General features: G+C 41.7%; 1 protein-coding gene across 1 annotated transcript in view; it reads left to right on the top strand.

Moving 5' to 3' along the window:
* SOX5 (SRY-box 5) overlaps window positions 1-8,893 on the top strand; it is a 230,170-nt gene extending 221,277 nt beyond the window's left edge. The window contains exons 11-14 of the mRNA XM_018560020.1: window positions 1,438-1,546; window positions 2,261-2,434; window positions 6,718-6,934; window positions 7,787-8,893. Of these exons, the coding sequence (XP_018415522.1) occupies window positions 1,438-1,546; window positions 2,261-2,434; window positions 6,718-6,934; window positions 7,787-8,087 (801 nt within the window). The 3' untranslated portion in view covers window positions 8,088-8,893. The remainder of the gene's footprint in view (window positions 1-1,437; window positions 1,547-2,260; window positions 2,435-6,717; window positions 6,935-7,786) is intronic.
* The last annotated feature ends 6,682 nt before the right edge of the window (window positions 8,894-15,575 follow it).

Genomic DNA, 15,575 nt, shown 5'->3' with positions numbered 1-15,575 from the left:
AAAAACTACCTTTGGGAAATCTCATTGTGGGAGGGGCAGAGGCAAAAACGCCTGTGAGGAACTCTCCCCATTGTTGGAGGGGCAGAGACACAAACTTTTGGGAAAAGGTCATCATTGTGTAAGAGGCAGAAGCACAAACCATTGGAGAAATCTCACCACTGGAGTTGCATTTGTCTTGTCCAATATGGTGACATGTTTACCTTCAGTCATGCCCGGTGGTATTGTTGTTTCCCTAGATTGGATGATTTACTGCCCCTAGTATTATTTTCCCATGTCTGGGCTGACTGGTGCAGTTTTCCTGCGATGTGTTATGTGAGGCCTCCAACCCTTCCTGTAGTGACACATCACTTAATACATTTCCATCTTCTGATCTGTAACAGCTGGTGACTCCGCTGAGCTGCTGCCACAATATCAGAAATATTTGCTTGTGATTTCATTGTGGGCGTCCTGAACCACCCATAACTAATTAGCGATCTTTATGCCCGGATCTGCCTGCCAATTACAAGATATTCAACAGATTTTATTGGCTTTCGGATGGGCGCCTTCATCAGCGTGACACAATTAATTTCTCGGATGACATATGACTCAGGGACGGTTGTCCTTCATACCTTCTACCTAGATGTCCCCAAGGTTTCTGCAAGAGACAGAAGGACAGATTGTGATAATGTGATTCACGGACTCCGCCATAGTGAGCGATGTAATCGGCAATTTAACCGAATCTGGAGGAGGTGTCCAACAGCCTTTGTCTCCTAAATCATCATTAATACAACTCCACCTACGTGAACACAGACTCTAGTCATGACATCTATTAAGATTTCAAAATAGACTGTTGATGAGCAAGCAGGCTCTTGGAGAAGCACATTGCAGTATAATTTGTATATGTAAACATATGTTAACACTATTTTGGGTCCACATTGCGTTTACAATCCCTGAGGTGTGAAAAAATCCATCATGCCTTTGGCTCCTTCTATGCACCTCACTGCAGACAGTTCCGAGTCATACAAAAATAAATGAAAACTGGCATCCCCTGGTTCCTTACAAATGTGAATCTTCACTCCATTACCACTAGATGGCGCTGTGCATATAGAAAGTTTATGATCTGCAGTACAAATAGGATGCAGGGATATTGGAATTTGAATAATAAACTACCATCAAAGAGCAGCCATGACTCCTATGCTGACAACTAATTGTTCTGGTTGTCAGGTTTGCCAAGGAAAATATCATATTTATTGGTAACTTAGGCAGATCTCAGCAGATGCAGAGAGTTATTACTACAATATGTTTGTGCATATATAACGCTGGGATGCATGCAGAAAGTCCTCCTACCATGAGGCACACACACCTCTCTATGTACTAAGATCACCGATGAGCTTCTTGCATTGTTCTCTGACGGCATTATAACTAAAGTGTGTATTTTTTTTTTTTTTCACCCCACAGGACAAGCAGTCCTTGGATTGTCTGTCCCAGCAGATGGCAGTCAAGCAAAATGATGACGGAAAGTTCAGTCACACCATGATGGATTTTAATCTGAGCGGAGACTCTGATGGTAAGGACTGGCTGTTCCGTACCGATCATCCATACTGAACACTGGATTTCTCATTTCTCTGCTGTAAATGACTTTCTGCACAACCTTGGGCCGCACCACCCAGCCTCTAATCCTGTCCTCCTTTGTAATATGGAATGTATACAAGAAGGGGAAGGCAAACTCTGGCCCTCCAGCTGTGGTGAAACTACATATCCCATCATGCCTGTACCTCTAGGAGCCATGCCTGTGGCTTTCAGAGTATTGCAATGCCTCATGGAATTTGTAGTTACACCACAGGTAGAGGGCCGGAATTTGTCTACCCCTGGTATAAAATGTATGTATAATGTACAGGAGCCGGAGATTCCTGATATTAGGGATGTTCAGATACCAGTGCCGATACTTGGCATTTTCATGAGCACTACCAGGGTTGCAGCGGTTGCAGCTGGGACCTGGCTCTGGCGCTCCACCACTGTCCTGAAATCATTAGTCTGTATTGTTTTAGAGAAACTGTCACATGACACTAAACAAAAATGTATCAGTACTTGTGTCTGTGAGTACTTGGGCAAGTATCAGTACTTGTACTTGGTCTGGTTTGTACTTGGTTTAGTCTTGGAGCTGGAACATTAACAGTACTTGTACCAAGTACGATTCTTGGTATCTGGACATCCCTACCTGATATTCACAACCTCTTCACCATGTACGTTGTCTGACTCTCCTCTCATTGTTTTTCTGCAGGGAGTGCTGGCGTGTCCGAGTCCCGGATATATCGAGAGTCCCGGGGACGCGGCAGCAGCGAGCCACATATCAAACGCCCAATGAACGCCTTCATGGTGTGGGCAAAGGACGAGCGGAGGAAGATTCTGCAGGCTTTCCCTGACATGCACAATTCAAACATCAGCAAAATACTAGGTATGGTCACATGACAAGTGCCCAAAATTGTGTGTACCATTGTGATGTTGTATCATCAGTCTGCTGTATCACAAAGCTGATCTGATGTATTAACCTGAACACAGACAGTAAGAGTCTGAAATTTACTGACTTCTAGTTAAGGACTGGGATTCATATCTATGGTGAGAATCGGGTCCATCAATTATTTTTACCTTGCTGCCTACTAACAGATAACCCATTATTATGCAATAAATGCAACTGCAGGCACTACAAGCAATCATTGAGGTGTTAGTCCTGTCCAGGAAAGTTCTAATCCTTTTCCTTCTTTTAGAAGGGATTGTAATCCTTTCCCACTCCATCCAGAACTAAGTGAAAATGGGGTTGGATTTACACTTTAGGAACGGTGTACTCCCCATAGTCATCTGTCAGATTATTTTATACCTTTTATTAGCTATGAAGGAGAAATGAAAGATACTCTGACTGTTAGGAGCAACACAGGCTAATCTATGGATCTGCTACATTGTATCGACATTGAGGAAACTGCACAATCATGTCACAGAGTGCACCACCAAACTGCTCCATTGTATCATGAATATGCTCCATCATATCAAGAATCTGCTCCATTGTATCATGAATCTGCTCCATGCTATCCTGAATCTGCTCCATGGTTTCATGAATGTGCTCCATTGTATCATGAATGTGCTCCATCGTATCAAGAATCTGCTCCATGGTATCATGAATCTGCTCCATTGTATCATGAATATGCTCCATCATATCAAGAATGTGCTCCATGGTATCATGAATGTGCTCCATGGTATCATGAATGTGCTCCATGGTATCCTGAATGTGCTCCATGGTATCCTGAATGTGCTCCATGGTATCCTGAATGTGCTCCATGGTATCCTGAATCTATTGTGGATCAGTTCTGTGAAATCATGAATCTGCTCCGTGGTATCATGAATCTGTTTTACTCCATCGTATTATATATCTGCTACATTGTATCACTGCAAAGCATACCAACTATGTAGAAGATAGTGGCATCCTGCCCATATGTCACCATGGTGTAGGTGGGGGCCTCCTTTGTCTCCACTGATACCTTATAGACACATTCTCTTTAAAATAGACACTTGAGCCGGGCTGACATTTCTGCGTCTCCCGAGAGCTCCGCTGACATTTTAAAGGGTTTAGAGTGTTTTATACGACAGCGAGGTCTGGTCTTAATCAGCCGTTCCCCTGAAATTGTTAACAGAAGGAATCGCCTCTGACTGTTTGGCCCGGGATCAGGAGCGTGCGCACACATCTTTCTTCCATTATTCATACAGTAGTTCGCAGACGACGTGCAAATTCATTGCAGATCACGTTAAAAAAAATATATGACAGACTTCTCTGCCCCGGAAACTAGGCTTTGATCTGCTCGGTTTCTGAACAACAGAGAGCGAAAGGGAAGAAACGGGGAAGACGCAGCAAGTGCACAGAGAAGGGAATATTATTAGTATACGTTTATATTATATAGCTCTGACATATTCTGCAGTGCTGTACAGAGAGCAATGAGCCGATCACATCGGTCTCTGCACCAGAGGAGCTTACACTCTAATGTACCCACCACAGTCCAACACTATAATTATTATACATTAATATAGTTCTGACATATCCTGCAGTGCTGTACAGAGAACACTGAGTCAATCACATCGGTCTCTGCACCAGAGGTGCTTACACTCTAATATCCCCACCACAGTCACAATTATTATACATTTATATAGCTCTGACATATTTCACAGTGCTGTACAGAGACCGCTAAGCAGTCACCAGAGGAGCTTACACTCTAATATCCCCACCACAGTCACACATTATTATTATTATACATGTATAAAGCTCTGACATATTCTGCCGTACTGTACAGAGACCACAGCCATTTATATCAGTCTTCACACCAGAAGAGCTTACACTTCAATGTCCCGCCACAGTCACACAGCATCATTGATTGTGCTATTAGCATACGTGTGACAGTTTAGTTGGTCAGTTTAGTGTTCTTTCTCTGCCTGCTCTGTGTTATTAGTGGGAAGATTCTCCTTCTGTCTTTTATCTTGTCAGGCACACAAGAGGAATCGGTGCTCAGGTTTGACAGGGCGTATGTTTGAAGTCTGACTTACACATTGTCAGCTCTCATTATCTGACAGTTTCGGGCCCGGCAGACGAGATCTGTCTGAGTTTGCAGTGAAATGATTTGATTGCAGCACGCACAGTCACCGTTGTAGATGTTCAGCATCTGTGTCACAGCAGTGCCTCCTCTGTATTAGACAGCTTATTCAATCCATGCAACACATTCACATACGTTGTCCCAAATAGAAAAAAAGGTACATGACTGCTTGTTCTTGGACAACTCTGAGGAGGATCAGATTATTATTATACAGGATTTATATAGTGCCAACGGTTAGCACAGCTCTTTACAATATAAGGAAGACATTACAATTTCAATACAACTCTAGACAAGATGCTAAGGAGGGCCCTGCCCATAAGAGCTGACAATCCAAATATATATGGGGCAGTTTTTATGTTTTTAAATGCAGATTCCAAAGTTTAGGTAAGATTGTTTTTCACGTTGCTGCAGCAAAAACATTGAGGGGAATTTATCAAAACTGGAGCAGACAAAATCTGGAGCAGCTGTGCATGGCAACCAATCAGCTTCTATCTTTCATTTTCAAATCTCAACTGAACAAACTGAAGAGAGAAGCTGATTAGTTGCCCTGCTCAGCTGCTCCAGATTCTGTCTGCTCCAGTTTTGATAAGTTCCTTCCATAATTTACCTGGTAATGACCAAACACAGTGAATGGATCTGGTCATTTATCAACTGTATAGATATGAAATGTGTATTGCCATTCCTGACTTAAAACATTAAGACACAAAACAAAATAATATAAGACCTCATCTGGGGTGTAGGTCACCAACCGCAGCCAAGTTTTTGGTTGAAACGTTAGCATAATTAATGGGCTTTTTTCCGTTACTTGTGGAGAGCACAAAAAGCTGGTAACAGATCTATCCAGAGGCAAAAAATTGTAATCCAAAGTGACAGGACGGGTTATAGGCCGTGCGGAGAAAGCAAAAGGATATCTGGAATGTGGAAACGAATACCGCAATCTGTATGTGTGTGTGTGTGTATATATATATATATAAACTGAGGGGGAAACGGCAGAACATGTTTGGCTGCAGTCCCGATTTGGCTGAGAGTTTCCCGCCCGGGTGGCTCATCAAATCAAAACTTGTTGAGTCGGGGGGTGCTGGCAGAGCCATCCACAGATCAAATTCAGGATGATTCAGCAGGAAATAGCTGAAATCTAATTGTTAATTGTTTGTCCTGCACATTTTTTAAACAATATTGGATACTTTATTAGCATTAACCTCGCTGTGTGTTGTAACCATGTACTTATAATATTTCTGGACATGGTATCATAACAGCATTCGTATTTAAAAAAAAAAAGAAACGTTCTGTTTATTTGTGAAAGATTCTTTATGATATGAAGCTACTATTAGATTTTTCTATTTTTTTGAATCATTCAATTCCAACGGATGCTTGAATGATAAAGCTGTGCATCCTACAAACATGGTCAGGTTAAAGGTTTAGAGCCTATGAACTAAGGCACATGGAGTATCATAACGTCTAACCAATGACCATAACCACAGAGATGTGGGATCGTAACTCTTGTGGGCAAAAAGGAGGATTGGAGAAAGAAGGAGAAATACCAAGACTACAATTGGGGGGGATTGGGGGGGGGAGGGTGGAGAAGATAAGGAATAGGGTGAGAAGTGGAGAAAGGAGAGTGTGTAAAAAGGAAACAAAACGAATAATAATAATAACCAGATTGAAGCAGGTATACTGGACACAGATGCAGCCGAAGGTAACAGTTTAGGCAGCAGTTATACCTTAGGATGTTATAGAATCAGAATGTATTGATCGGAGACACAATTCATATACAGTCTGCATATAGATTGATGATTCCTGAAACTTGAGTCAAGGTTGCCCTGTTGCTTCAAATTTAACGGAGCGATCATATAGCGAGTGAGTCAATTCTTCCACCAATCTCACATGCTCCAAGAGGATAAACCATTCTTTGATTGAGGAAAGTTCTGGAGAATTCCTGTGTACTACTAGATATTTATAACATTTTATATCTTTTCTGAATTGATAAATGGTCATCTTTTTATTTGTTCATTAGCCCTAATGAAAGGGGAGTATTTAACCCTCCAAAGCGCATCGTCTCTCTATAGTCAGCCCTTTCATAGTTTTTGTTTTGGTTTTATGTACTCAGGGTCTCGCTGGAAAGCCATGACGAATCTGGAGAAGCAGCCTTACTACGAGGAACAAGCTCGACTCAGCAAGCAGCACCTGGAGAAATACCCAGACTACAAGTACAAGCCGCGGCCAAAACGTACCTGCTTAGTTGACGGCAAGAAGCTGCGGATCGGCGAGTACAAGGCAATTATGCGCAGCCGGCGGCAAGAAATGAGACAGTATTTTAATGTAGGGTAGGTAGTTCTGCTTACCTCTAGGCAGAAATTAGATTTCCTGCACCGCTACCGGGCACTAAAAAAGTTGTCACAGGCGGAGTACACTAGCTAAGTGTTCACACTATGTAATATTCATATACCACCCCTACCGACACACAAAGTATACAAATATTTAGGTAAGGGAATCCCTTTTGGCCAAAATACTTCCTAGTGAGAGATGGCCAAATTTAAATTGGGGATATGGGAGATTGTTATACATATGCTATGCCATGTGTATGTCAGTCTTCCATAGACTGATGTAGATAGACTTGTCAAACAAACATTTTAACTAGATCTTTTGGTCAGAATAGCTAAGTTATGAAGGAACAAGACAGGAAATGAGTGTTGTCATGTCTCTGCCCTACCTTGGGGATATTTTAAAAGGACTGGACCATGTATGGTGTCCTTACTTCCCAACTTGTGACAAATCTGGATGAGCGGCCAACAATCCTTCCCTTTTCTATGTAGGAAAGGAAGTGGGTGTTCCAACAAGGATCACCCTAGTCGCTCAGGTCACAGTGGTTCTGGACACATGCAAGGACAGGCAGAGATGTCTAAGGGAGGATGATGATTGCATGGAGCTGCATCCCAAACAAAGCTTTGCTGAGTCATCATATAGCAATCGCCTGCTATATGCTGAGTTTTGGGTCCCAGGCCGACACAGTAAATGTCCTCCTGTGACTCTAAAGAGAACTGTGGCCCAAAAAGTTTGGGCCATAGTTCTCTTTTAACATATAGCCTTGCCGGGATGTTTACGCTACGTGTTATCAGAAATGTCTAAATAGATTTGTATGCTGTGCCACTTTTTAACACTCTCCCATCTTGTTACAGGCAACAAGCACAAATCCCCATCACTACAACGGGAGTGGTGTACCCAGGAGCCATCGCAATGGCGGGCATGCCATCACCTCACTTGCCGTCGGAGCATTCGAGCGTCTCGAGCAGTCCTGAGCCCGGCATGCAGGTCATCCAAAGCACTTTCAGCATCAAAGGAGAGGAGCCCCACATCAAGGAGGAGATCCAAAACGACCACATGAACGGTGAAATTTATGACGAGTACGAGGAGGACGACGATCCAGACGCAGATTTTGTCAGTGACAGTGAACATCACAGTGCGGGACAAGCCAACTGATGCAGGGGGGGTAAACGGCTGGAACTTTGAGGACTTAATAATGCCAAACCCCGACTTGCCTTCATCAGTGGTGAAGCATGAGCTTTTTGGATACACTGACTGTTACTTTAACTGTTCTTTAAATAAAAATAAAAAAATTGCTGGGACTTTAACTGACGGAATAAACTCTTGACCCAACGGGTTAGAAAAAATAAATTGAAAAACACAAAATACCACAGATTTTCCACCAAAAGAACGGGATAAGCTATGGGTAAACTAATGCCAGTAATCTAGCTGCTCAGCACTGACGTCTTACCCTTCAACCTTTTTTTTTTTTTCATATATAAAAAACAAAAAAAAAAAAAACAACAAAAAACTTGGCTGTTTGTTCTACAATGTTCTAGAAAATCTCACTCAGGTACACAGTGCCAACAAGTGGCTTGTGAATGTGTTTTGTCGTTTTGTGCTAAAGTTTAAAGAGGAATAAGAATTTTTTTTTTTGGTAACGCACCTGAAAAAAAAAAAGAAATAGAAGCTCCTGACTGGCACCTACCCTTCCATCATTTTCCCTGGCGTTGTGGGTGGATCCAAGGGACTGTCGTGTGTGTGTGCCTGTGTGTGTGCGTGTGGACACCCCAATCTTTTCCATCTGTACCATGGACATATTTCCTCATCTGTTGCATTTCTTATTAGCAAGTGCCAAATTTGTAATGACGTGCTGAATTAGCTTATAATTATTATTTTTTTAATTTCTGGTCTGTCTTAAGTTTAGGACAGTATTACTTCTTAGACAATCTCTTAAAGAACTGACAATTGACCAGCAGCTGGTAAAAAAACAAAACAAAAAAAAGGTATTTTATTTTAAACTGTAGTTGCAGTTCTCAGGTGATGGCGAGAGACTTAAAAATAGAGTGATAAAAATAAATATTTTATGTATTTTGTGTGCGTGTGAGCGTGCCCATGGTTCCTACCATGCTTAGCACGGGATGAAATCCCACATCCTAATTGTCACCAGACTTTAAGAAGCCTTTTAATGAATATTTGCACTTGAGATAGCTGGAGGAGAACAGGCGAAAATAAAGAAAATTGCATTTTGGGGGGACATTTTTTTGTAAAAATTTTAAAACCTTTTTTTTTACACACACACACATATATGTGTGTGTGTGTGTATATAAATATGTGTATGTATGTATGTACATATGTATGTATGTACATATATATATATATATATCATTTTAATGTATCTAATTTGGCCACCAGGTTTACCATAGTTCCCTGATTTTTCTTCTCTTCTTGATCCTGTGCTTGGTGCGACAAAGTTATATTCCGCTGTACATTAGGAGAGTGGAAAGGTTTTCGGGGGACTCGGATCGTGCCAAGGCCTTAAATGGAAACTTAATTAGGAAATAAGTAGGCCCATTGTATACGTGTATGTATATGCAGGCCAGGAGTTATTTTACGGATTTCTTGTACTGCATCAAGTTTCCGAAGAATTTTTGTATTTTTTGGGATTACAGCCATTTTTTTTTTTTTGTCTGTACGTGACAATTGCAGAGAAACAGAAGTTCCTGTGCAATAACGTTTATGAATGCAATTGACATTTTCACCTCACTGGAACTCGGTTAATACTGTGCTGTTCTAGTACAAGTTTGCTGAGCAAACTTTTTGCTGTTGATGTTTTTGGTACACTTCTACTCCGTCCTCATTCAAAACTTTTCATAAGTGGAGAAATAAAATTGCAGATTCATAAAAATCCCCCATAATAAAAAAATAAATTTGTTATTTCGATTTTTTTTTTTTCTTTTGCATGCTGATTTAGAAATAAATTATGCAAATTTTTGTTTAAACTGCTATTCATGTAGACAAGCTTCCTCTGGACAGGCTGGATGTGAGATACTGTCACCCCTTATAACAGTTTAGCTATTTACCGCTCATTCTAGGTGAGGATTTTTATCCCTGACATGAAGACCCGCTTTGGGTCCCCCATGGAGAAACTCCTAGTATTGCATGTCAGTTATATATTTTTTTCTGTTTGTACGTTTTGGGGTTTTTGTTTTTCATTTAAACTGCCTCTTAGTTATGTAATGACAATTTTATTATTAATAATTCTGCTGGTTGGCTGTTCCCAGATTAGTAAGTTAAATGTAATTTATTTTATTACTTTTTGTTTTTTTCATATTGTATTCTGTTATCATTTTCAGCAGCGCAGAGGAAGAAAAGAACTGTCTAGATATATTAAAAAAAGAAAAAGTAAACTATGTTTCTATTTTATAACTTTCTTAACTCCCCTTAAAAAAAAATGATATATCTATATATATATATAAATATTCTATGTTCCCTTTTTTTGAGGCCAGGTGTTTTTTGGATTTTTAACTCAAGCAGAACTTTTTTCTAAGAAATCTTTCTCCTATCTGGTTTTAATGTTAATTCATTGCATCATTTGTCAGAAATATTTTTTAGCACTGTATAATGACAGAAATTCAAATGGTGGTGTTGTTTCTTTATGCCATTCTTCATATGTACAATGTGAAAAAAAAAAAAAACCTTTTATGAAAGTGAACCTTTTTCTTTCAAAAAAAAAAGTTAGCTCTCTGACTCAAAAGCTTGTTTCACGTTTGCTGGACGTTTTAATTGCCATCATGTTAAATGTGCTCTGTTTGGATATGTGACTTTGGGCTACAAAAAATACTTTGTTTAAGCTCCAGGTAGATGCCACCAAGGCGGCCTCTGTGAAGGCCAAACATAACACACGCCAACGGTTATTTTTCTGCGCAGGGCCACATTTCTTGGCCGTCCTTAGCGATCGCTGTTATTCTTGGCCTCGTTTTACCACAACTTGCCAAAAAGTTAATTTTGTAAGAAACTCTGCCAGGGAGACTGGCATAGAAAGAGCTGTGAACCCCCAAACATTGAATTTCCACTCCCTTTCTTTTATTTCTTTTAAAAACATTGCCCCAACTGTTGGTGATCAGTCATCGTATGACCATTTCACATTCTTGAAAAAACAAGGGCCGCAGCTCTCTTGCTGGCCCGATTTATGGCCATCTATGAACATAAACATCAAAATAACTTTTGGAAACTTGTTGAATCAACTGTTTGCCCCGCATACAATCTTTCTTCTGTTTTTAACGTTGCTCTATATTCTCTCTTTTATGCATGCTGGATTCTCGGTGGCAAGTCCTTAGCGACCTATTTTTATTCAACAATTTTATACAATTATTTTATTTTTGTTTTTCCAAAATCTCCTGCCTTATTTTACATTATATTCCATAAAAAAAAAAAATTTACGTCATGTCTTTTTTTTTTTTTAACTCCTCCAAATAATCTGGTGGCAAATCAGGCCTAAGCTTAGTATTTTGAAAGAACTCAAACTAACCCGAACAAAATAAGTAAAAATCAACCGTTCAAAAAATGTAGATGATTTGCAATTTTATCTCAAATATTTTTTAACCAGCTCTTAAAGCTCCAGTCATGTTATCGCAGTTAAAAACTGTCAAAAGAAAGTCACTTTATTTATGTACTATATGATGAATCGTTAAGCGGAATAAACCTCTTCTGGGTTCCTGGGTCCCGAAGTCTCTGCCTGCCGCCTCTAAGATTTTATGTGGATCACCTGATGTTTTTGTTTTATTCTTTTTTTTTTATAAGGGTGACGTTCAATTATATAAAGTAAAACGGTACAAAATTATCTCAAGCTGCAATATCAAGGGAAACAGCCCCCAACACCTAGGAAAAAAAACTAAAACATTTCATTTATATCTGAATACCCAGATGAAACTTCATTTTTTTAGTCCTTTTATTTGTGTTATTTTTTATGTGCGGACTTACTTGGTGGGTGCATTGGAATATATTTCCTATAAAAATCTTATTCTGCCTGTAGGTGTCACATTTTATCTGTTTTCCTAGCTGGACTGGCTACAAGTGGAGCCAGAATGTGGGTGACGGATCAGTGACAGCAGTCATATTTCCATCCTCACAGGTTTAAAGTGCCAGTCCCTGCAGAAGGGATGTTGCAGTTTTTGGTGGATGCTCTTGGACCTTCTAAAAGTCTCTGACCCTCTAAAAGTGATCATACGCGTGGCAATTTTATGTTGCTTTCAAGCACTATTGAGCCACCGGGAATTTTATACATGATCTCAAGTCTTCGTCAGAAGCTAAGCAATTTAACACTCACGAGTCTGAATTGGGCATAAAATGGACAGCTTCAATGCTGTTAATAAAGATGGCGTTGTAATCAGGGCAGCCATCAGGGGGGTACGGCCGATACTCATGTAAGGGGCCCGGGCCCCTTACATGACTATCGGCCGATGGTGAAGGGCGAGGAGGCGGAGGACTGGCCCTAGCAGCGCAGGGCCCCAGCATTGCCGCTCCAGCGGCTTCGTCTGGTTGTAATGGAAAAGAAAGGGGGACATTTCCTTCCCATCTCTGCGGTTGATGGAAATCACCATTTTCGTTCTTCAGTTGCCTTTCGAGCTCGAACAAACATGGAACTGAACTTTCCTATTGACCTATCAAACAGCCACATATATGGGCAGCTGCCAAGGATCACACCATCCCTGCTGGGTATATAGAGAAGCAGCAGGAGGGCTGAGGGTACAAGACAAGACAGGAAATGTGGTTCATACTCCAAAAACTATCAAGGGACTTGAAGGTGAACTATGAGGTGAGTGATTTACACTCATCCTCATAGTTTGAGCCGACGTGTGACGTTGAAACTGTCACATGTCGGCTCTATTGATCAGGAGGTGAGTGAACACATACCGTCGCTCGCTCACTTCCCGATCATCTCCCTGCAGAGAGCGATACAGTTAGTCACCGCTCCCCGCAGGGATCCCCCCGCTCCGATCCTCCAGCGCTGACTGGAGGAACGGAGGGGGTGGGCACAGCTTGGTTCTGCCTCTAGATAGGCAGAGACAGTTGTCAATCAGCCAGCTGGGTGAATCTCGACAGTAATGTCAGGATCCGTCCCGGCTGCGGCGCTTTTAGTATACAGCGGGCAACAACCCGCTTTATACTGAGCCGCTATATACTGAGCTTTGGGTCACAGGAGGAGGTTAGTATTTGTCCTCCCGTGACCCTAAAGGGAACTATGGGGATTAAAAGGTTACCCCATAGTTCTCTTTTAAATTTCCTGGAAGAAACAAGATGTCACCAGCACGCAGGAGATATGTGTCTAAGCAAATTACTTTTATTGAGGAATATTGTCATAAGGAGGGCAACATTTTGGGGCCGCGCAGGCTCCCTTTATTTGGCTCAGCAAGGTGATTAAAGAGGCCCTTCGTGGCCCTCCTCGTGACAATATGCTTCAATAAATGACTTGTGCTTGTACACATAGCTCCGGTGTGCTGGTGACATCTTGTCTCTTCATTGATCTGAACGGCGCCATCCGCAGTCATTTCAGCACTAATCTGAAGGGGTATGCCAGTAAGAAGTATGGCGGGATACCTCTTGGACTTAAATTACCAGGATTCACCAAAAAACAACACACCAGTTTTGAGTGTATTGATCCTTTCTTGGAAATGGATAACTCTTTGTGAGTATTTTTATGTCTAAATACTATATACAAATGTTTCATTTTTACCTCTTGCAGGCTTCAGAAGCAAGGATAGTTTTAGAAATATGGTTTACTACTATGCTGTGAATTGACCTGAGATGCAGCGTATCAGATTACACACACAGCTGACTGAGTCACTGGAAGGTTCTCTCCCCACCTCACCTTCTGGGTTTTCTGTCTGCAGTAAAAGTCAGCTAGTCTGGAGCTTGTTCAGATCTGTGCAAGTAAGTTCAAAGCACCAATCATTTGTAGAGAAACAATTTTGCACAGATAATGACGAGGGATAAAAAAACATTTTGTAAACTCAAAAACTTAAATTGACCAACAACCATTAAGGTGTTCCTTTAAAAGAACTGCAGGCAACCAGGGCCGGATTTACTTTCTCTTCTGCCCCATTGCCAGGTTCCTCAATGTGTATCACTTGTACAAAACAAGCGGCAGGTTTCCCGCTGTACATTTTAGCCCTGCGTGCCCAAAGCCGGGCTAAATGTAGAACACAACCGCCCGGAACTGCATCTCCCGGGCGTCGGGAGATAAGCACACCCCCTGCTGCCCCTCTACTCTTTGCTGCCCCAAGGCCAGGCCTCGTAGGAAATCCGGCCCTGCAGGCAACACTTAACTTTGTTTAGAGAACGACTAACTCTGTCCAGCAAACACTGCAGCTGTTATGAACTCAGACGTCCCTTACCATTAAGACGAGTTGTAGAAGTTCATATGCGCTGGTGGGTGTGACTCCGCCTTCTCTCACAATTCTGTGCTAGGAAGTTCCTCCATCTCGGTGTGAGAGACAGCAAATAGCCTGCAGTGGGAAGAGCTGAGAATACCCGGCTTGCATATTTAGCTGGCTCGCCAACAGGTGTTCTTGGAACTCCAGCTTATTATCAATAAAGGGATTTATAGGGGGCGAGGAGAAGTGAGGCGGTGCAGCTTAAGCTAAAGGTAGCTATTCCAAAATCCAATAAATGCTCTCACCAATAAATAAAGCAAGGTGCCTGCATTGCTGTGCTACAAAACACACTGCAGTAAGGGCACGTTGTAGGCAAGCTTTTGCTTCTCACACACATTTGTGAAGGATCTGGAACATTTCAGTGGACCGTATGAAGTGATCTCTTGCTCAAATGTATTTGGTGTTGCATTTTTCAAATGCATCCTGTCCTGGTTCATCTGCTGGTACACTGTATAACCGAAAGTCTGTGAACACCTGACTATTACACGTACCTAATCCTGTTGCACATCCCATTCCAAAGCCATTAATATAGAGTTGGCCCCACTTTGCAGCTACAACATCCTCCACCCTTCTGGTAAGGTTCTCTACAAGACTTTGGAGTGTCTGAGGGAATTTGTACCATTGGTGAGGTCAGGTGCTGATGTTGGATGAGAAACCCTGGCTCACAATTAGCATTCCTATTTATCCCAAAGGTGTTCAGTAGAGTTGAGGTCAAGGCTCTGTGTAGGACACTCAGGTTCCTCCACACCAAACTGGTCACACCATGTCTCTATGGAGCTGACTTTGTACACGGGTACAGTCATGCTGGAACAAGGTTGGACCACACCAAACTATTTCTCCACTACATGCACACTATATGGCCAAAAGGTTGTGGACACCTGACCATCTATATGAGCTTGTTGGACATCCCATTCCCCAACCAAGGCCATAATATTGAGTTGCCCCGCACCCCCCTTTTGAGGGTTCAACATCCTCCTCTCTTCTGGGAAGCCTTTCCACAAGATTTTAGAGTCTGTGTGAATGTGTGCCCATTGGTGAGGTCAGGTACGGATGTTGGATGAGAAGACCTAGTTCACAATTGGCTATCCAATGGTGTTCAGTAGGGTTGAGGCCAGGGCTCTGTGCAGGGCACTCAATTTCCTCCAAACCAAACTATTGCTCCACTTTTGGTTTGTGGACACCTGACCATCCATATCAGCTTGTTGGACATCTCCTTTAAGAACCATTG

The sequence above is a fragment of the Nanorana parkeri genome, unplaced genomic scaffold (assembly GCF_000935625.1).
Source record: "Nanorana parkeri isolate BGI_ZX_2015 unplaced genomic scaffold, ASM93562v1 scaffold426, whole genome shotgun sequence".
In the NCBI taxonomy this organism is placed as follows: domain Eukaryota; kingdom Metazoa; phylum Chordata; class Amphibia; order Anura; family Dicroglossidae; genus Nanorana; species Nanorana parkeri.
Note: the sequence above shows the minus strand (reverse complement) of the source record. Positions and strands in the feature narration are given on the sequence as shown.